Source organism: Ornithodoros turicata, unplaced genomic scaffold (genome assembly GCF_037126465.1).
Source record: "Ornithodoros turicata isolate Travis unplaced genomic scaffold, ASM3712646v1 Chromosome21, whole genome shotgun sequence".
NCBI lineage: Eukaryota > Metazoa > Arthropoda > Arachnida > Ixodida > Argasidae > Ornithodoros > Ornithodoros turicata.
Window position 1 is genome coordinate 113,925 of NW_026999337.1, and position 21,877 is coordinate 135,801.

General features: G+C 45.5%; 1 protein-coding gene across 1 annotated transcript in view; it reads right to left on the reverse strand.

Moving 5' to 3' along the window:
• Positions 1-21,877, reverse strand: part of LOC135373097 (uncharacterized) — a 30,371-nt gene that overhangs the window by 6,279 nt on the left and 2,215 nt on the right. Inside the window, exons 3-5 of the mRNA XM_064606377.1 lie at positions 18,948-20,049; positions 16,872-17,080; positions 9,673-9,832 (exon numbers count right to left, since the gene is read on the reverse strand). Coding sequence (XP_064462447.1) covers positions 9,673-9,832; positions 16,872-17,080; positions 18,948-19,104 — 526 coding nt within the window. The 5' untranslated portion in view covers positions 19,105-20,049. The remainder of the gene's footprint in view (positions 1-9,672; positions 9,833-16,871; positions 17,081-18,947; positions 20,050-21,877) is intronic.

Genomic DNA, 21,877 nt, shown 5'->3' on the forward strand with positions numbered 1-21,877 from the left:
AGTTGCAGTGCCAAGGGGGCCATGAGGACTCATCCGGCAAACGTTCGGCCACATGTTTCCGGGTGTTCCCGGTGTCCGGTTTCAACACAGCGTCCACGAAGATTGTCTAAAAATAAGGAGCAAAAAGAAAAGCCCGCGAAAATGAAGCGAAGAGGCAGTGGGCAGTTGGTTCGGACACAGAAAGGAAGCATAGAAAGCGCTGCGACTGATCGCCAGAACCGAGGTTCAGCGGCCAGTAAGTTGCTGTAGTTTTCTCCTACACCGCCCTATAATTCGAAAGACGTCACAACACACGACCGAGTATTCTTGGAGAAGCATCCCATCTTTTGTCGGCGCCGGGATCCTCGCTTCAGCCAGTCATCGGCCCCTACGCTTCGGACGGGAATCTTGTACTGAATCAAGGATTCATTGCTGTGTGACGAGAGACGACGCACTCAGTGAGAGCACTGACTTTGTCACCGTGCCGGGATCCTCTTTAGGTTAGGGAACGCAATAGTAGATCTGTTTGAGCATTTCCATCGTCTACATCGTGTATCGCATTTGCCACACTAAATGTTTGTTGTTTCTTTTGTGCTGAGTCTCTCTGCGGGTGCCCATCCCTTTGTGCTCCGTCTGCTCCAAAGTCACAATGTCACAATGTTACGCTGCATGAAAAAGCTCACAAGTTTCCAAGTGGGCCTTTTCTGATTATTCAAATTCAATTTGACTTGTGAAGAAATTATTCAGATTCGATTTGCAATGGAAATTCTGCTACTGGAACAGCCATAATATGGAGAGATTGAAACAGAATTGAAGAGATTCATGAAGGGCCATGAGAGGCCATCTAAGTAAATGCAAGACAGCTAGCGACAGAATTGGAACACGTGATAGCAATGCAACTTTCAAGGCGAGTCATGGCGTTTTGAGAGAGGCTTTCCCTCAGGGGACTAAAGAGCATTTCGCAAATGTTGCCACCACACAAGGAAGGCAAGTTGGTTCAGTTTCAATGATACGTAAGGAATCTTGGAATAATGAAAGACTATCCACTGGGTCACATAGGAAACGCAGATGAAACGCCCGTGTTTGTAGATATGGTGCGCATGGGTACCTTCTGTCAATAAGAGAGCAAGGACGTTCAACTCTTAACCAGGGGCAGTGAGAAGATGAGAGTCCAAAGAAATGTTGGCGTGTGCTGGACACAACCTCCCGCCTTGTGCTATCTTCAAGAGGAACAGGTTCCGTCAAATGTTGTGCTGTGAATTCATCCAAAATGATTGGTAGACGACTCCCTTATGCTCCCTTATGGATAAAGTGCATGTGGCAGAATCGGCCAGGTGCGCTTCTACCGCTGAAGGCCAATGGTTATCGTTGTCTTCACCTCACTGCGATGGTGAAGAGGAAGATAAAGAATCGAGCACAAAACTTGTCCCGCGATCCCGAGAGGAATGATGCCCGAGCTTCAACTGCTGGACGCGCGCCTCAACTTTGTTTATGAGGAGCTGGCCCTGATGAAAATCAAGTTTGCACGTCTACTGACGTTATTTGGACGTTCTTTGACCGCTTTGGCATTCCTTTGCGTTTTGACTTTCTGCAGTCAAGTCTCCAAACAATGACTATTGATAAGCTTTCAAATTTCTTTCTTGTCCCTGTTTAAACGAGTCAGCCAAAAGGAGTCAGACAAAAACGACAGCCAACAACAGTCAAAAACGACAGCCTTTTTTCATTTTTTCATTTTTTCTTAGCTTTCAAAACACAACCAAGTATAAAGAACATCCAAAAAGGTGATCGCGTCGGAAAAGGGACAGTCTCGTACAGCAGGGGCGATTCCAAAACTTTGCCACAACTATCTTCACGAGTACTGTACACATACAACCGTCAAAGTTTCATTCAGAATAACCAAGTCGTTTTCAAAGAATTTGTCAAAACGTGCCGTAATAGCAGACGACAGAACATGCGCTTCATTCTCATGCAAAGTCACGCATGACGTCGGCCCGCGGGTACACCGCCGTTGCCATGGCAATCTGAACCTGCAGAAGGACCTTGGGTTGAATAATCCCCTTGTTCTCAAAATGGGGACACTCAGGCATATATCTCCGCATGTGGAGAAGTGTAGCCCGTGCATTGACTGCGGGGTCTCCGATAATGTGGCACATAATCGGATACGCAGAAGCTAAGTCACGTGTTTTCTTTCCCCGAGTATTTAATGTCTTTTTTAAATAAACATGCACTCTTTCGCCAGGTACGTCGTGAGCGACACTTCATTTCGAAACATGATCAGTGTGCAACAGGGAGTGTAATGGAAGCACGCGTAATATAATTTTGGTCGGAGCTGTAATGCGACTGCGTGCGCAGATGGCTGCGACTTCAGATATGCGATGGTGAGTGGGGTTGTTCTGCGACTTTTAACTTGTCTCTGAAGGTTAACATAGTTGTTCTAAACCACCATGTGGGCCACTTCTCAGAATGTGCATTTTTCGCCCGAGAACTGAAAGAAAATGTACAAGAGTTGCCGCGGTCCCCAGTCACGTTTGAAAGTCTCACGCAAATGCACTGGCGCGTGCAAAAGAAGACGACTTCTGTATCCTATCACGGACTTTCCCACAGGGCAAAGTAGCAGTTCGGGTTGTTGCCAACACAGACCGCGGCATGCTCTGTAATCTTTATCAATTTAATTTGGTTATTTAATAACCGTGACGTGCTTTGTCGGGTAAATTTGCGGTATTCTATTTTCAACAAAGGGCAATTGAATGATACACTTTATGAGAGGGGCAGAGGGTACGAGACTGTCCCTTTAAAGTGAATTAGGAATTAGTACTTTATTACACATTTACGGGAGTGTCAAAGGGGCACTAAACAGCTTGCTGTTTCACCATTTCCCAATTACAACGATTCATGAAAGAACGTGGTTCACAATATCCAAACACGTACCGTATTTACTCGCATAATTTGCGCACCCCCACTTTTTACTTTAAAAGTTCAAGAAAAAAAAGATTCGCGCAATTTGCGCACCCCTACTTTCGCAAGAACAGAAATCGCGGACACTCCATCGTTCTTCCAACCTCTCCTTCCTCCCTTCATGGGGTCCGCCACACCCATTGCACGTGCCGACCCTACGGCCAATGACACGGCGCTCTCATTAGTCATCACAGGAACAGCGTTGGTGAGTCCGCGTTGGTGACTTAGGTCACGCAGTTGCTGGTTGTCATTTGATCTCGACTCAGTTGCACAACGTGTCGCTGGCAGTTCCTTCCAAGTTCCGTGATCAGAATGGGCTCCGACAATTTTACGGCCAAGTTTAAGTTGTGGGTCATAGAATCTGCAGCGCAACACGGCAACAGAGCAGCAGCACCGCAGTTTGAAGTCAAGGAATGCCATGTGCGTTATTGGTTCAAGCAAAAGGACCGCCTGCTGAGTGCCAAGCCAGGGAAGAAAGCTTTCCGTGGACCAAAGCAAGGCAAGTTCCCAGAAGTTGAGGAGGAGCTGCTAGTCTACATAGAGAAGCTAAGGAACAGCGGATGCGCAGTTTCGGGTGAAATGCTTCAGTTCGAAGCCCGGAAGATCGCCACAGCCAGGGATGTTCCCGTAACAACGTTTAAGGCAAGTAGGGGATGGATCACATGTTTTATGCGACGACATGATCTCAGTATCCGAAGGAGGACCACACTTTGCCAACGCCTGCCGACGAACTACGAAGAAAAGGTGGTTTTGTTTCACCGTCACGTGATAGAGAAGTGCAAGGTCATGTTGTACTTGTTGTCGCAAATAGGAAACGCTGATCAAACTTTGTTAACTTTGTCTGTTAACTGTCCTGTTAACTTTGACATGCCTCCGAACTTGACTGTGGATAAGAAAGGGGCCAGAAGTGTGACCATATGAACAGCCGGGTGTGAAAAGCAGTGGTGCACGCTAATGCTGGCTGTGACAGCGAGTGGACGAAAACTTCCGCTGTACGTCATGTTCAAGATGAAAACTATGCCCAAAGGACAGTTTCCGAAAAAGGTCCATGTCCGGGTTCAAGAAAAGGGATGGATGGATGAAAGAATCGTCCAAGATTGGATCAAGACCGTGTGGGGCTCCAGGCCGGGTGCCATGCTGAAGCTTCCGTCGCTTCTAGTCCTCGACAGCTACAGAGGCCACCATGTCAAGACAGTGAAGAGTCTGCTTGCAGAGATGAAGACCGACCTTGCAGTTATCCCCGGTGGCCTAACGTCGGTACTTCAACCGCTTGATGTCAGTATTAACAAGCCTTTCAAAGACAATCTGCGCAAACTCTACGTAGAGTGGATGGCGTCCGGCGAACCATGCTTAATGCCAACTGGGCGTATTAAGCGGCCGTCGACTGAACAGATGTGGATCTGCGACGCGTCGGACATGGTCCGATTTGACGTCGTCGTCAAAAGCTTCAAGAAGACTGGTATTTCTAACGGCCTCGACGGTACAGAAGACTACATGCTATGGGACGAGAGAGACCCCGATGTCGCCGATGGCTGTGACTTTATTTCTGGCTCGAGCAGCGACGACGAGTTGTAAAGTTACCAAGTAATAAAGGTAATTATTCACCTTAAAGCCCGTCTTTTGTTTTGGCTTATCAGGAACTAATTTTGCACCCGTTCTTCAAGTCGTCTTGAGAAAGTCCCGCGTAATTTGCGCACCCCTAACTTTTGCTAATTTTTTGGGGAAAAAAAGTGCGCAAATTATGCTAGTCAATACGGTAATTCTTTCACCTGTAGCGAGCATATTTACCAATAAACAATGGCATTCAAAGAGCATTATCCTGAAAGCAAAGCGAGCAAAGAGTGAAAATATGCAAATAAAAATGCAACAATATGCAAAAAAATCTAAAATACGCGAAAAATGCATCACACTAGTCGTAAGTTCAAGCAGGTTTTCTCACTTGTACCAGTGAAGATATCACATCGCATCATACATAGGGGCTAAGTTTTTCAGATAATATCCGATTATGCCAGACATTTACCCACAAGCTAATTTCTCAATTTCCAGGTTTAACTCGTTTTTTTTTTCGGATGGAGCAGGTTTTCTCATTGTGGAACTGGCAGCGCGTACTTACAGTGTCGTACTAAAATACTTAACACTACAAGCTTAGAAATACTAGAATATCGATGACGAATTTGATGGGGTAGCGGAAAAAATTTGTATCAAAAGAATTAAAACCAAAATAAAGATTGAGGCAAATGAGTAGGTAGTGAATATTCATTTTCCATGACTGCCAGTAAAGGATGTCGGTCATAACTAGGGTTCCGGGATTTCTGAGTTTATTTCTGGGTATTACAGGAGGATGTTTTTCGGAGATTATTGTTTTTTCTAAAAAAACAGTTTTTTTTTGAGTGTATGATTTACAGCTCAGTTAATATCCGAAATTCTGAGAAAACTTGGCGACGCACACACAGTTGTGCAGCGAAAACGCAGTTGTCACATTTACTGCTTCAACACTAAACAGACACAAACTTAACAATACATTTTTAGGGCCTGACTTTTTCGGGTTTTATTTTTGGCCAAATTCGGGGGGTAAATGTCGGGTGATATTTTTCGTTCGAAAATTCGGGTGTATTCGGGTTAAATCCCGTTACGGCATATTCTGTCGTCAGGAATTCGGGTGTATTCGGGTGATTTTTTTTTGTTTAATAAAAATTTGTCTTAACATGGAACTAATGTTTAGCAATGTTATCAAACTTTATTTTAATGCACGCTTACGAGTGTGCCACACGACCCGGATGTTTTCGGGTAGATTCGGGTTAAACCCGAATTTTACAGATTTCGTTCGGGGGGTAAATATCGGGCGGATACGGGTTTAACCCTAAGAAGTCAGGCCCTATACATTTTGTACGACGCACACTGAGGTGTTCCGCAAATTCCGCACCCTTTCCATGTGCAGTGCTCACTGTTATGCGGCAGTACTAACATATGAATGACAACTTCTGCATCGCGATCGCGGAACGATGTGAACTCCTCGAAATCAGGGTACTCCTTGACCTAGACGCAGGGCAGCTTTCGCTTGTGTCCCACCTTGTCGTCAGCACTGCAACTAGTTGCCCTTTCAAAAAGACCACTCCATATGACCTCGGTTCGATGCGTATTTTAGTACTTAGGTCAAGTGTTGGACAGTGAAATCGGGAAACAAACTGAGGAACAACCCGGGCGGTGAATCCTCAAATGGTCGAGATGACTGCCAAAGAAAACGCTAGGTCACAGAAACAATTATTATGTTGCGGTGCAGCCGGTATCCGAGGTCTGAAGAAACCCAAGACACGAAAGGAGGCCAAGAACAATAACCCAGTTATCAAGGAAACAACTGCCAAGCGAAGTTTTTCGGATTAATCCAAATTGCTTAAAATTTTACCGGAGTACGTTTTTCCAGATTTTCTCGGATAAATCCGAAAACCCGGAACCGCTTTGTGTCTCCGTTTTTGGTCAATGCTGCCCAAATTCACGAGATGATTCAAGAGCCCCAGCACGTGCTTTCCACCCGCGCGACCGTGTTCTGAAGCGAGCTTCTCCTAAAGCGCGCAGGTGTTAGGTGAAGCCGACTTGCGGAATCGTGACGCATAATGCTGCCAGAAGGTGTCCCGATATGTTCCCTCAATGTGTTCTGGTCACTGTTTTCCCATGCTAGTGCGATGTCACACAGCTCTGCCACTTATTGTTCCCAGGGAGTAAAAAGAGGATAAAACAGAGAAACAGAGATAATGTTTCGGGCCGTGTAATCCGTGAGAACTCATCTCGACCACCACCAGCCAGGGAAGGGTAACGGTAATGGTAAGGGAAACAGGAACGCATGCCACGGTCCTCCATTACCGGAAGCAGAAACGAAAACGAATTTATCGTCCGGTATTGAATTCGGGTAATGGCTATTCCTGTTGTGCGATGACATTTGAGTGACTTCTCATATTTTGTTTTTGTATTTTGATGGCTCCATTCCCTGTAATGCTCTAAATACTACACGAGAGCATGGAAAGAAAGCGCAATATTGGATATCGATGGTGCATCCGTCGCCCCAGTCCTCATAACTCCATGACATCAACACATGACTATACTCCACCATAGCACGAGGGTGACAGCCTACGATTTTTAGTTACTTATTTTGTACTTCTTCTCTCTCTTTTCTCTTTTTTTCATTTCACCGTGGCCATGGCAGTATTATTTACTACTGAGAGCATAGAAATCATAAGTGACTGAGAGTGTCCACTTATAAATGCGACATTGGATGAAGGTTACGCCCATCCTGTGTTGCTTGACTCCGAGTGACTGAAGAATGAAGACATGTTCCTACTTTTTTTTTAAAGCTTGCAAGATGTGCGCATCTTAACGACGTAAAATTACTTGTGTAGTGTGTACGCGTGACACCGAGGCAGCACTGTTGCAAAACAGGGTGCTGGTAGAGCCGGACGGGCTGTCCTCTCACAGCTCTGTAACAACCGTTCCATTACCAGAAACAGTAACGGAAGCGTAACGGAAACGCAATTGAAAGGCAGGTATCAGAAACGGATAACGGAAACCAAAATATAGCAGTAACGACAATGGAAACGATAACCAAAATACGTACGTTATCCTTCCCTGCCACCAGCAAAGCGAGAGTCATTGCCTGCATTGCGTAACACGATGTAAGAGAGTTCGTGGTGAGGATTTCCCTCCCTTTTCGAAAGGAGGAGGAGCATGCCTCATGCACCCTATCGCACCCTTGACTCGGTCATATCATCCTAAGTCTAATACATGGGAAGAATACGCATTCCAGCTGGGACCGGAAAAGAATTCGTATCATCTCAAAATTCGTATCATATATAATTGTATCGCTGAGATTTTACTGAAATTGCTACTATTCTGAGATGGAATAAGTATTGACATTACCAGCCGTTCAGTTACTTGAAAGGCAACAATTTTATGCCCTAGCTTCAGAGGCTAGCAAAACCTTGGTACTGAGAGGTCAGCTCCTAACTTATGGTACCAGTAGAACCACACTGGATTTATCAGCGTCTCACAGATCGACTCCACAAAGCTGAGTAATGAACATACAGTAAACCCTCGTTATATCGAAGTCGCTTTATTCGAATTATCGCTTTATTCGAAGTACGGTGAAATCCCCGTGCATTTACATGTATTTACAACCAGATTATTCGAAGTGTGAGGAGAGCTAACTCCGCATATTACGAAGCACACGCCCGACGGTAGGCTGCTGGTCGCCACCCAAAACATTCCCGAAAGCCGCATTCCCCTTTTTCTTTATTTTCCCCAAACGCAATCACTCATGCAACCTCTTTTCCTTCCGTACGGCGAAGAGTGAGAAAGTAGGACGCACGAGGACGGTTCGTTGACATGGGTGGGAGAAAGGGGAGAGAGGGACCGGTCATGTGGCCCTAGCACGCGAGATGATTCACCGTTCTCCCGTGGATGGTTGTTTTGCGTGGTTCATTTGCTACGTGTTGGTCTTTTACGCACGATAGCTCCGCGGAAGTGTTTAAAAAGGTTTTTGTCGTGCACGTGTTGCAGCTCAGTCAGCTGAAGAAGTTGAATTTCAAGACGATGAGGAATCTGAGAGCCTGTACAGAAGAGTGCACGATCTTGTAGGACAAGAAGTGGAAGATGATTTTGATACCTTCGCGCGGGCGGATGCAAACGTTCCTGTTGTCAGTCCTGTGACGAACGCCGAAATTGTAGATATTATCGTCAGTCGTCGGGACGTCAACGATGGAAATTCGGACGACGAGTCAGAAGAACCCCGTGAAATACCTACGGCGGCGGAAACACGGAATATTTTGCGTCTGATTCGCAACAGGGTAGAATGCAGCGGCGGTGATAATGAACTGATGACGTGCCTGCGGAAACTCGAAGACATCTCCTCGCCGGCAGTGGGGCTACGCGCCAAACCCAGGTGACTGAGTTTTTGCACGTCAATAAAATATTGTCGCGATGACATCGCATTTTCACGTTTTCCTGGGTCTGGATTTATTGTTTTTGAAGTGTCTCCGCTTTTATCAAAATACCGCTTATATCGAATTTTTTTGCGGTCCCGTCGACTTCCATATAACGAGGGTTTACTGTATCTCCAGTGTCAAATAACATGAAACTAAGGCAGCTCAAGAAAAAGTACAACCCGGTTACACTCCAACTTTGAAAGAAAAGGGGTGAAACAAAAAAATACAGCCCGGTTTTGAAATTTGAATTTTGAAAGCAACGAAATACAACCCAATATTTACCCCCGATTTTTCTGAAAAATAAATCCCGAAAACGTCAGGCCCTTTTATGCGCGGTCAAACACTTGAGCAAGAAATTTGCACCTTGCAATGCAGTATGGTTTGCATCGCTCTTCTAATACTGCATAGTATCACGAAAGCATTTTATGACACTGTTGCCTTCATGGTGACACTTATCTTGAATTGGGTATTCATGAACGGTGGCCAATTATTTAAACGTTTACACTGCATGGCCAAGCTCTCGCTCTTGTACAACTTGCACTATGCACATTATTACAACATTGTCAGGAGCTTTACTTGACCCAATTTGTGCTGTAATAGACGTAACAATAAGAAAACATCTTTCCATACTACGTCTGCAAGGAGTTATTGCTACATGTGTGCGAAGAAACCTTATTGTAGGTAGAAATTGCGCACCAGCTCTGTTACTTTGTTGATATGGGCTATTTCATGATTCCCGTGCTTTGTGTTGTGCCTTCATACTTACGAAAAATAAGGGAAGGTAACTTGAGTGTGCTGAACTTCTTTTTTCCTTTTTGCCCGAGCCAGCTATATTCACTCGCAGCAGGGCCTGTGAGTAGATAGGAGAGAATGCTTCTTGTTGCTTGTCCTACGTCCGTCCCTCCAAGGTGGGACAACTCGTCAACCTGTATTTTTTAAAACACCAATATAATCCAATGCCATTGGGCAATAAATACATCGATTACCCAATATTTTCTCCTTATGTGGTGTACTCGTAAGCAGGGTGTTGAACCGGAACTCAACTGCTATTTTTCCCTGAACTGAACCACTGCTTTTTTGCCATCTTGGAACTGAACCTGGACTATTTCCGAAACGAATTAAGTACTGCTCCGAAACGATTTGGTGTTTTAATTATTACTATTGCTATTTTCATTTATTTATTTTTTGTAAGACAATTGGAGGAGCACGATATAAAAGTTGCGAAGGACACCCTAGCCCAGGGCTAAAACTGCTTCGTATGCCACAAACGTTATTCAAAATTCCATCAACTTGTGAATGTGTTACAGTAAAAGCTCGTGAATCCGAATCCCTCGGGGACACAGCAAAAGTTCGACTTAACCACAGTTCAAACTAACAAAAGAAGAGCGCGGGATAAGCAACGGAAGTTTTATTAGCGAAAAAAGTCTGCGATCGCCTTCTGCATTTGCCCCTTAAAACGACGCAAGTTCAAGCTTTCTTCGAGCGCCCACATGTGGTGAAGTGCCTCTTATTGACCTTCTTCAAAACTGAAGTAAAGGCATGCAACATTGAGCGCATCCATCACCTCCATTGCTGACGGCCACACTGCAGCTCGCTCAATTTCCTCGTCCGCTGATTATTGTCCAACAGACAACTCTGCAACAATGTCGTCGTCCATTTAAGGGCACGCAGACCACTGCGGTGCTGTCTGCATCGACGCAGTCTGTAAAGCACCACACTCACACCTGCGCCCGGATGTTGGGCGTAACCCATGGCCAGGCAGTAACCCACGCTTAACAGACTTGGGGCAACAAACGCGCTGTGGCAGAAGCAGTTCACTATTGTTGTGGGAGTCACATGCTCCCACATGCACCAACACGTGCAATGTGTGTAAGCAGTGACCGAGTACTTATGACTGCCGCTGCACAAGATGTTTCACTCCAGCATGTGGCACCTGTAGAAGGACTTTACATTCTTGATCATGCCTTGGTCCATAGGTTGCAGGGCTGTTCGCTGGAAAGAATGCGAGCTCAATAGCCTTCAGCACCACGTCCACTTTGTGTGCCGAGCAGTTGTCCACGGTTCCGCAGCTCGAGCCTTCTGTCCCACCTCAACGGCCATTGCTTCAAAAGCTCGGCAATCATCCACGCCTCGCTCGCGACTTTCCTATCACGAAGATGGGAAGCTTCTCTGTGCCTGTCATGTTCGCAGCTACCAACACCATCGCACGCTGCTCGCTTTTTTTTCCTCCAGTTCAATTGTTGTCCCCTTTGTAAGTTACGATTTTTTTTTTTGCAAACGTTTGTAGAACAGAGCAGTCTCATCAGCATTGAAGGTTGCAGCATCAGCGTTGCTGGGTGAATACTTGCGTAAATAGTCTCGCGTGTCACCATCCTTCCACTGGGCACGTGTCTCCTCACTCATGGCTTCATGTTCACCACACTCAGTGCAAAGGACATGGTCACGTCACTCCCGAAAACAGTGAAACCACCTTTCTGAGGAAGTGAAATCCTGATTGCCTAACCGCAGAGTTAAGCCCACTGCTTTCGTTATGACGATGGGTCCATTCAATGGGACAGCTTGGCTTCTCATTTCTTTTATCCACATGAGCAGGGCCACATCAGGGTGCTTTGCTGCTCAAAGCCTCTTTCTTTCCTATGGAAACAACTTCTCTCTGTGAGCATCTCCAATCAACTTCTGGTTCCGTATAAAGGTCAAAAGCGTGCTTTTCGGAATCTTGTACAGTCGACCCCCGTTTATCCGGACTTCATTTATCCGGATCCCGCGGTATCCGGACAAAAGGCACGGGAACGGATTTTCCTCCATGTATTTTGTTCTCCTTTATCCGGACTTCAGCTTCCGGACTCGGACAAGAATGCCAGGGAACGAAAGTCGAAAATTCTTGTAATCCAGCTTCAGTTATCCGGACTACCGTGAGTAATAGGAGACGCTGACCCCGCTTTGTCACCCTTTTCGCTGTTTTGGGGTTATTCCCGTCACACGTCAGGGACCTACATTCCTCCGCAGGGGAGACAACCGTGCACGATGACCCCCTTTTCTATTTGTGTGCGTTGGGTCACGTTGACCAGTCGAGTCATTTGGAAATATCTCGAGCAACTGTCCGGTTTTAGAGGGGAGAACTCCAACCCGAGGGCCTGCTGCTTACGGCCCGTTGGCCGACGAAGACATTCCCCCTAGCTGAGCTGCGATCCCTGCTGCAGAGGCTCACTGCGACTGCCGTAGATGATGCTGCGGTTTCTGATTACGTTGACGTTGATAAGGATGATGACGCGTGTGCAGCTATGACGGATGACTGTGTGATTGCTGCTGTTGCCTCCGATGATGTACTTTCCGTTCCGCACTGACATTCTTCCAGCAGCGCAACAGCGTGGCTCAACTCTATGCACTTAGCAAAAGTTTGCAGGAATCGAGTGCCTACACTACTATGTAACAGCTGTCATTGACGAAATTTCTGTGTTTTAATTAAACCTTGCTCTGTAGGACGTTTCTATTCGGTCGTTTCATTTATCCGGATGCTCCGGTATCCGGACGATTTCGCCGGGAACGGCGCCGTCCGGATAAACGGGGGTCGACTGTACTTTGTCACGACCCGCAACTTTTTCAACTCGCCAGCATCAACTTCACGAAGGATTTCCAGTTACTCCGTCAGCGTCTTCGAGCGGTATTTTTCGCGTGAAGAAGAGGCAGACATTGCTGGGCGGTGATCGATTGAAGAAGGCAGCACCACAAGACGTACAAGATGTCGAGAAAGACCAAAAAAATGCAGGCTTCCCCAAACGCAACAGGAGATGAGGAATCCCACGTGCTCGTTGGCTAAATGCAAAATCTCCCAATCGAGGGAGAGAGACGGCTGAGAAGGGGAAAGCTACGACGGTTGCTGCTTGCGAGCCAATAACGAGTCCCTGAAGTTTGGCGTGCAGTTTCAATTATTGGCAGCGGAGCTTATTTCTGCGTGCAATATTAAATTGTTTTTCGCACTGATTTGTATGCTACGTGGCGGGACCACAGCAATTAGTTTGAAATACCCTAAAATTACCAATTAACGAGGTGCGAATTAACGAGCTTTTACTGTACATGGTGCTTGTAATCCTCGTGGTCATGCACTTTGTGTTCGGGTCAGGCCCCAGCTGCATGTCTGCTTGTAACTTAGTACAGTGAAACCCACGTGTAACGATATTCACGGTCATCGCGAATTCAATCGTTATATGAGGGATATCGCTACAGGAGGGTTGGCCATGGTTAGCGCCATGCTGCGGAAATAGCCGACCGCACGACGCAAAAGACAGACGAAACGATAAAGTCTCGGTAAATCATCTTTTATAGAAAATACGTCGTTATTTTCGATTGCATTGGGACGTCGTTGGAAAGACGAACAACGTCACGTTCAACTGCGTCGAGGTGGGCGACATATTGGGCCGGTAGCCCCCGTTCCACGATGAAAGCTCGGAGGACGTCAACAGCAAGGAGCGCACTTCCGCATGTTGTCATTGACGAGGCGTCTTCATCCTCATCTGACGTCCTATTGTCATCTGCGTCGCGGGCCTGTATTTCCTGGACAATTGTATCTTCCGTCACCAGTTCCACCACAAAGACGTCATTGTCAACCCCAATGACATGTCTTCCCCCACCACGCTTCAATTCCTGGCCTGTTCCCACATGCGTTCAGTGTCAGCAGCAGCAAAATCCATGACGTCGTGTTTAGAGGTTGGGCGGTATGAAGCCTCCTTTCAAAAAGCAGTTTTATATCGTGGCGCGCCACACTTCATACCACGCTGTGCTCAGAAACTGAACAGCCATTAACGGCGTTACTTTCAGGTCCGGGACATGGTCCTGTCCCTGCGCCCTGCTCCGGTCAATGTTGAAAATAATTCTGTCGACAACACGCTGTCTGTATTGCAGCTTCATGTTGGCGATCACACCTATGTCCATAGGTTGAAGGCCACCAGTCCTGTTCGGCAGAAGAAAACCAACTTCCACTGACGTTAGATTTGCATCAACATGGTGCGCCGTACCGTTATCAAGGAGCAATAGAACTTTCCGTTGCTTTCTTTGCATGTCAGCGTCGAATTCTTCGCGCCACTCCTTGAAAAGTTGGCGGGTCATCCACACTTTCGTATTGGCGCGGTACCACACAGCCACGTGGCTTCTTTGATTTCCCAATGACGAACGGCGTCCTGCAGTCGCTACCATCCATATTTGCACAAAGGAACACTGTGAGGAACCTTGCTGTGTTTTCCACCTGCGCAGTCCTCTCTCTTAAGTGCGTGTGTTCCTGAATGTAACAGCTGGTAAAACAGTTCGGTTTCATCACCGCTGTAGATGTCCCTCTCTCCGTACCTTTCAAAGATGTCCGAGAGGTGCTTGTTCAGCTATGCCGCCTTCCCGGCACTCTCCATAGAAGCGCTTTCACCAGCAACCTTCCTGTACGAAATCCGGTAGCCAACCTCCACATGGGTTGAAGCTCTCATCTCCAAGAAGAAATGCCAAGTCCTTCGCTTTTGCCATGAGCACTGGGCCACTGACCGGGATATTGAGACTTCATAAATCAGCAAACCACTCGTAGAGTGCTTCCTTGACATTTTCATGCGCGCATTCTCTTATATATTTACCCTTCATACCTGCATCGTGGGCTGCTTCCTTCTGCAGCTTCTGTGCTGTCTTGAGAATCGTTGACACTGTGGACTGCGATAGGCCGTACTTCTGCACGATGGATGACACTTGTCTTCTGTGCGGATGGTTGTCGATGATCGCCAGCTTGACACTCAAGCCAATTCCTTTGTCTTCTTGGCTGGGACGCCATCATTGACGGCGCAGTCGACGATGCACCAAGGCAGGAACCAAGAGCAGAAAGTCACAAACAGCATGTTGCTGGAGTAGAGTGACTGTGGTGACTAGCTCAAAATAGGTCAAGGGGTCGCGCAAAAGGGGTCCGTATGCAAAGGGTGCTATGACGAAGGGCACAGCCTCGTGGTGTTCCGTTCCTGTTTTCCTATGTCCTACAATTCACGCAAGGGCGTAGCACCTGACACTGCAGGGGCCAAAGCGTTCTCACGAGCGTCGGCCATCATTATATGAGTACTGGGAACGGCGATTGTTATCGTTACACGAGGGTCGATTGTCCATAGACGTAGTGTATTTTGTGACGGTAAAAGCAGAAACGATCGTTTTATTAGGTTTATCGTTGTGCGAGGGATTGTTATGCGCGGGTTTGACAGTACAAAACTAATTTTCGTTTCCTCGAGACCTTGATTTGATTATGTAGACCTCTGGCAATCTGGGCACTACAAAAATTAGGTGCACATATGTGCTCCTTATTGTATAAACATTTTCTTAGTTGCGCTCGCATTCGACGACATGCATCCGTGCTTGCATTGTCATCAGCTCATCGTACATATTATCGTATAGCTCTATGCTCTATGCTCTATGCTCTATGTCAAAACGCCATTGGCTTAATGTGTTCGTGGGAAGGCTTGAATCTCGTTGCATACACTCCAGCGTATTACTGGAGAATGCTGGCATAACTTTTTCTGCAATGTGCCGAACAGCTATCGACCTGAAAAAACTGTTGGAACCAATATCTCCGAACCCGAACCCCATAAATCTTTCTATACGACACTCTGCTTGTAAAACATGCTACATCTTTCAATAATACGTTTGCATTGTAGTTTCACACTTGGGGCCCTATCCTCGTCAAAAGTAATCGACCTCGATTACTTTACGTCACAAGCTGTAGGGCGGGGCTGCCACGGAATACTCCGCCCTTAAATCCCGCCCGTTTCAATTGAAATTTATACCTAGTTTTCCTTCGCAGCCTCTCGGCCCTAATCTCGGACCGTGACCCTACGTCATTTTGACGTAACAATGACGTAAAAGATTAGTTTCAAAGCTGAAAAGTAATCTAGCGAAAGAGGGTCGATTACTTTGAGCGGCGATGGGTTTCGCGATAGGTCCGCATGCGCATTTCCGTTTATTGTGTTGTATAAAGTCTGTATGTGCTCGTCACAACAAAAAATTCATGTCTTTCTTCGTTTGTCTTTAATAATGAGAAAAAAGCACCGCGTAACACCGTTTCTCTGCGCCGATCGCGGCATCGTATGCGTGAAAGCGGCAAGCTTTTCGAAGCGTCGTCCGAGCCGTACGTCGTACAATCAGTTGCAACGTAGCGGTGTGCATACAAAAAACTCATCGATCAAAGTTCACTGTTTCTTGAGTAAAACTATCAATGCTCATTTGCGGTATCATTACCATCCCCACAGCTCACGAACAAAAGAAGCATATTGAAATGCGAATTATCATTTCGCATATCGAGCACACGAACACACAGAAAAATATAAAGAAAAGCTCATAAATAAAGCTCAAGATTTAAAGGACGAACCGATTTCTCATAAACGCGTTTACGGCTCGCGCCACACTGACCGTTCGACCCTTCGCAATGATCCTTCGCGCTTTTATCGTTTTGTCAGTTTTGTTGCGTGCCATCAGCGCCATCTCACGGGTACATACCGAATTATAAATGCCAAGTACAATCACGGTGTCACACATACATTACCGTCTTGCACACCTGTACGTCAAGAAAAATGACAAACAGCAAAAAAGGAAATTACGAGCGTGCTTTTCCACGCATTTTCTACGAAATTCAATTTTACGCATGTAGAGTTTTCTGTTTCCGACACCTAAGAACCGAAGCAACAAGGCAGGGCAGGCAGATCACAGGTGTGGTCTTCGGATTCTCAGGAGAAAACACCGATAAGGCGGGTCGCTTTCCAAGATAACACGTGGGGCGATTGGTTGATAGAAGGTGTCAACCACTTTTAATATTCACGCCTTTTTCGATTGTGCACCAATGACAGAAGAAATTTCAAGTAATCGAGGTAGATTACTTTGACCAGGATAGGGCCCTTGGGAAAACATGCGCGTAAGACAGTCAAGTGAGATACACGAAGCATAACGTGAGTCAGCACTTACCAGCTGGGCTTGTTGCTCTTCATTCAAAGATTGGTCAAATTCTTCTAGGGCCTCTGATGTCGTAAATGCTGCTTTGATGAGAAAATTTGGTGGTGTAGGTGTCGTAAGATGCTTAACACTTTGGCTGCAGATCTCCTGAAGCACTTCACCGTGTCGCTGCTGCGTCAACCGCATGACGTGCAGAAGTCTCCACACTCGATGTTGAAATTCTGAAAGTAGACAAGAGGCAAAGTTCTCTGTAAAGATCATAAAATAGCTCCAAAGTTATACCCCTGTCACACGGCCAACGGAAAATGACAATCGACTAGAAGGCCTTCGAGATTTTATATCGCCTTTGAACTCAAATGGATTGTCTCAGTGCCACACGAGAAGTTTCTGATGGCCGTTGAAAGCTTCAACATTTGCCCTTCAAAATGCTGCAGCGCGTCAATCGCGATGTCGCTCCTTCAGTTTCTTTTCGTCTGGCCACATTGTGTGTTGTTTATTGTTATCGTATTGTTTTGTTGTTATATCATTGTGCTGTGGTTTGACTCGGCGTATCCGCTCGCGGGCGCCGGTGAAAAAAGTAGGGAAATGCATAATACGCAGACTAAATACAAACGTACCTTGAAAAAAAAAATAAGACGAGAAGCTTCCAATAAATACAAAAGCAAAAACCGCGGCAGGAAGTGTAGTCTAATGCGAAGAAATCTCGTTCACAGCGCATTTAGAGCGAAGACTATGTACCCGAGAGTGTAGGGATCCTCGTCCCGACGGCCTTCGAGACTTCGAGGGAGTTCTGTGGCTCTCCCTTGACCCACTTGACAGTCCGGCCGAAGGCCATCCCGAAACGCCGTGTGGCAGCGCACAATTGGCAGCTGGGTCAATTGATAACACTCCCAAAGGCCTTCGAGATGCCCGTGTGACAGGGGTATAAATCTCAGTGCAAAGATTTTCATAATCTACAGGGTTAGTCTAGCACACGTTACACACATCCATCGTGTCCTAAAAATAGAAGATGGGGTGGGGTGTAGTCAACCCCAAATTTTGCAGAATGGTAGCCATTTGTCTCAAGTTTCGTTGGATTTTTTTTCTTGGTAGATTAAGAATTAAAAATTGAGCAAAATCTCACTCCACGCATTTTCTATAGTCCATCTCACTCAAAACCCGCCATTTTCACTTCGCCACGCACAGGTGGTGCCAGCACACATAAGCACAGGCATAAAGTCCGCACGGGCATGTCGCATCGTTATGGGCAGCACCACCTGTGTGAGGTGACGTGCGTGTGAAGCATACCAAGAAAAAATGACAGTATTTGTGTGATCTAGGCCATTCAAAATGTATGGGTCAAGATTTTGCTCAGTTTATAATACACTTTCGAGGTGACCTTGCAAACGCTTGCAAAAAATTCCAATAAAAGTTTGGACAAATGGCTATCAGACTACAAAGTTTGAGGTGTGCAAAGTCCAGTCTTGTACTTTTACGATGCGATCATAATGTGTAACATTTGCTAGTCTAACCCTGCATATACCACATCTATACCACTAGTTATATGTATATGATCAGCACACAAACCTAAAAGAAACAAAGTATACTTAGGGTTCTTCGTTTTCGGGTTGAACCCGACTTTTCACGATAGTTCCCCCCCAAACACATTTTCAAGAGTTCGGGTAAAACCCCGATATTTACCGGAAATCCTTGCGGCCCTTCAACTTGTCATTCTCGATAAACTGTCGGACACATGAATCATTATATCAGCAGAGAGAGCTATTTGTGCCAACCTATTTGTCCTCAGTTTATGATCCTCTCCTGTCAAAGACCAGCTTTTGTGGAGCTGGGGCAAGTGTTTGAATATTACGGTCATTCGCTATCCCAGTTCTGAGCGGAAATATAAAAATTATTGTTTCTCGTCCCAGTGTGGCCTGTTTCATATGGCTTTCGTTTCACTTGAAAATCCCCCGGTGACATATCAAACAGAGATCATAGCACCCGATTTCTCCCTGAATTCTCGTGCGTAAATAGCACCAGATTTTTCCCTCCCGAATTTGAAAAATCATAAAACCCGAAAACAAAGAACCCCAACTATACTGTACTTACTTGCTGCATTGCAATGTGAAAAGTTGCCAGGAATAGAAGGCATGCCGACATCATCTGGATCAGAGTCGTATGCTTCTAACAAGGGCTCCCATTTATTTGCTGCACAAAAGGGAAAAAGAAAACTATTACGACACATGAGATGTGAGTAGAACATCATTGGGAAGCTTGATGTGTTGCAGCTCCTTCAGAATATCATGATCATCTGTACACCTAACAACAACATTGCACTACAACTACAACTGCACATTGCACACAACATTGCTACAACTGCATTGTTCCTGTAGGATTGTATTATGGGAGTATTTTTATCACGAGGTTAGGGTGTAGGTTGCTCATGTGCTATCTTCAAGGTGCTGTGGCACAAAATGCTTCCTCTTTCCAACTTCTGCATCTGTACTGATGTCCGGTGTGCACTGGACAGCATCCAGTTTCTCATTGGATTCGTTGTAGGTACCTGTAAAACAGCATTCAAATATGTAGCATGACACGGAAGCTTCACAAGACTTTACAGGTCTTCTTAAGAGAAGGAGTTTGTTCTCATGCAGAAATTTAGCTCAGAAACGAAAACCAATGTTGATTCTCTGGATTTTATTTTTTTCTGGATTCGATTTTTGATTCTCTGGATCCACAGCTATTTGTAAACACACTACTTCTACTGGAAGTGTCAAGCCACAGCAACTAATGAACATTAAGAAATTACTTCTTGCCAAAATTTCCCTCAACTGTGATATGGTAGTCCTCAAAAGACCCAAGTATGAGAGCCTCGTCCGGTTAGTTTACATACTTTGTGCAACAGGATTTTCAGCCATCGGCACATAGTACCCATAACCCAAGAACCTGCCACAATCTCAGGATGCCTATCCACCTGAAAAGCCGGGTATTGTCAGGGAATTTTTGTGTGACTGGATAGGTTGGGGAAGTCGCCAAAAAACAGTTGAAATCAGGAAAAATTGCAGTCAAGTGCCATGACAATACGCAGCAAATCGCCGATCGGCTGGGTGATGTTGAGCATCCACACCGCAGCAACGTTGCCACGAGTTAGATTTCGCAGATATGCCAAGCTCAGAGGTTGAAAAATAGGTCCGCCTCGCTAATAAGTGACCTGTAACAGAAAAAGACAGCAGTTATAAATGAGACACAGTACCAAGTCTCTCTACTCTTGAACAGTAAGGAGGAGCATGCACTTATATTCTGTTTGTTTGAATTCGATATACAATCAGTTTGATGAAGGACCCGTATCAAAACGTAGGAGATTTCCCTTTCATTTTGTTCAAAGGATTCGCTTGAAATAGTCGGTGAAAACCTGGAAAGGTCTGAGAATTTGAAGGCTACAATTTGGTAGGTGCCCGAATCTCGACTTGAACTGGTTCGATGAATTGAGCAATCACAAACATCTAGAAGGAAGCACACAATGAGCGAGTAAACAAAGGCTGAACAATTGTAAATCACATCACACATGATTATGTTTCATCAAACTAGGTAGCTTGGGACTCATATAGAGCAAAATGTGAAACCACACACAGAAGATCTGCCCACAGGAGTGGGAGAAAATAGCATATCCCATCACTGACTACAATTATAAAATTATTACTACAAAAGATGCACAGCATCTGCCAAAAATATAGCAAGTATAGCGGGAAATATAGCAAATGAAAAATATAGCAAAAAATATAGCAGGAAGTATTGCAATGTGATGTTGGCGGCATACACTGCTTGTAAACATAGCAGAGCGAGCATACATGTGACAAAGGACACTAAAAACGGCTCGTCTGGTGGGAAATAATCCCTAATTTGTGGAGTAACAATGACCTATGTTCCCCATTGGTTTGCTGCTCATGATGACTATACAGCAGACTTCTTTTGTTTGAGACCCAGTGTTATGCGCATGCAATGAAGTTTTTGCTGCAATACTTGACGAGCTATGCACATTTGAGGCCCTATTCTCATCTACACTAATCGACCTCGATTACTTTTGATCACGCTGGACATCATGCTAAGGGAATCACCTCGCGCTCTGCCCACATTGCTAGGAGTGATTACGTCAACTTCTGTGTTTCGTGCCTCTTGCATTGCTACTGGTCTATATTTAGGCACTGACTTTTTCGGGTTAAACCCGATTCTGCCCGGTTATTCCCCCGAACTGACCTCCGACCAATTCAAGTTAAATCAGATTTCTCCACGATTTTCCAGTCACGATGAAATGTTCAAGTGACGTTTCCACTGAAGACGAACAAAGGTCGCCACGTGTAACACATCTAAGGATGAATCACTTAGATTCCCAGCAAAACATCCAAGTGTGCCCGCACTGTCTATGCCATTGGGAATTAGTGCTGGTAGGTCCCACACAAAAAAAAAAGAAACACCAGGAACGGACTTACTAGACAAGATGAGAAGCAAAAAAACACCCGATAACACCGGAAGGCACAATTATCGCCGAATTTCTCCCCGAATTACAGCTCTGAAAAAAGCGCCCGATTTTTACCCCCCAAATCTCAGAAAGGCATTTAACCCAAAAAAGTCACTGGAAAGTGCTAATGCCACGATGATGAAAGCTATGCTGCTGCTGCACTACTTTTGGGCTTCTGCAATTCGTCTCCCGAGATGCGCTAAATTGTCAATATATGTACTTTTTGAGTGAGAGAGTATCGTTACAAACCATCAAAAGCAATATAATTTTTTATCGAGTTTGCTACCGGAAGCAGTTTGTGGCTCGACCAATAGGAATGGTTTTGGAATGTTGTTTTCCAATTCCTCTCAATACCCAAGACATGAGCTCTTTAACGATGGAAAATGTCATTTTGACGTCAGCTGTCACGTGTGAGATGACTTTGAATGGCTAAAAATCAACCTATAAGCGCAATTAATCTTAGCACATCGAAACAATGAACAAGAGATTTAGTGATTAGAGTTTGTTTTTTTGAAGTTTTACA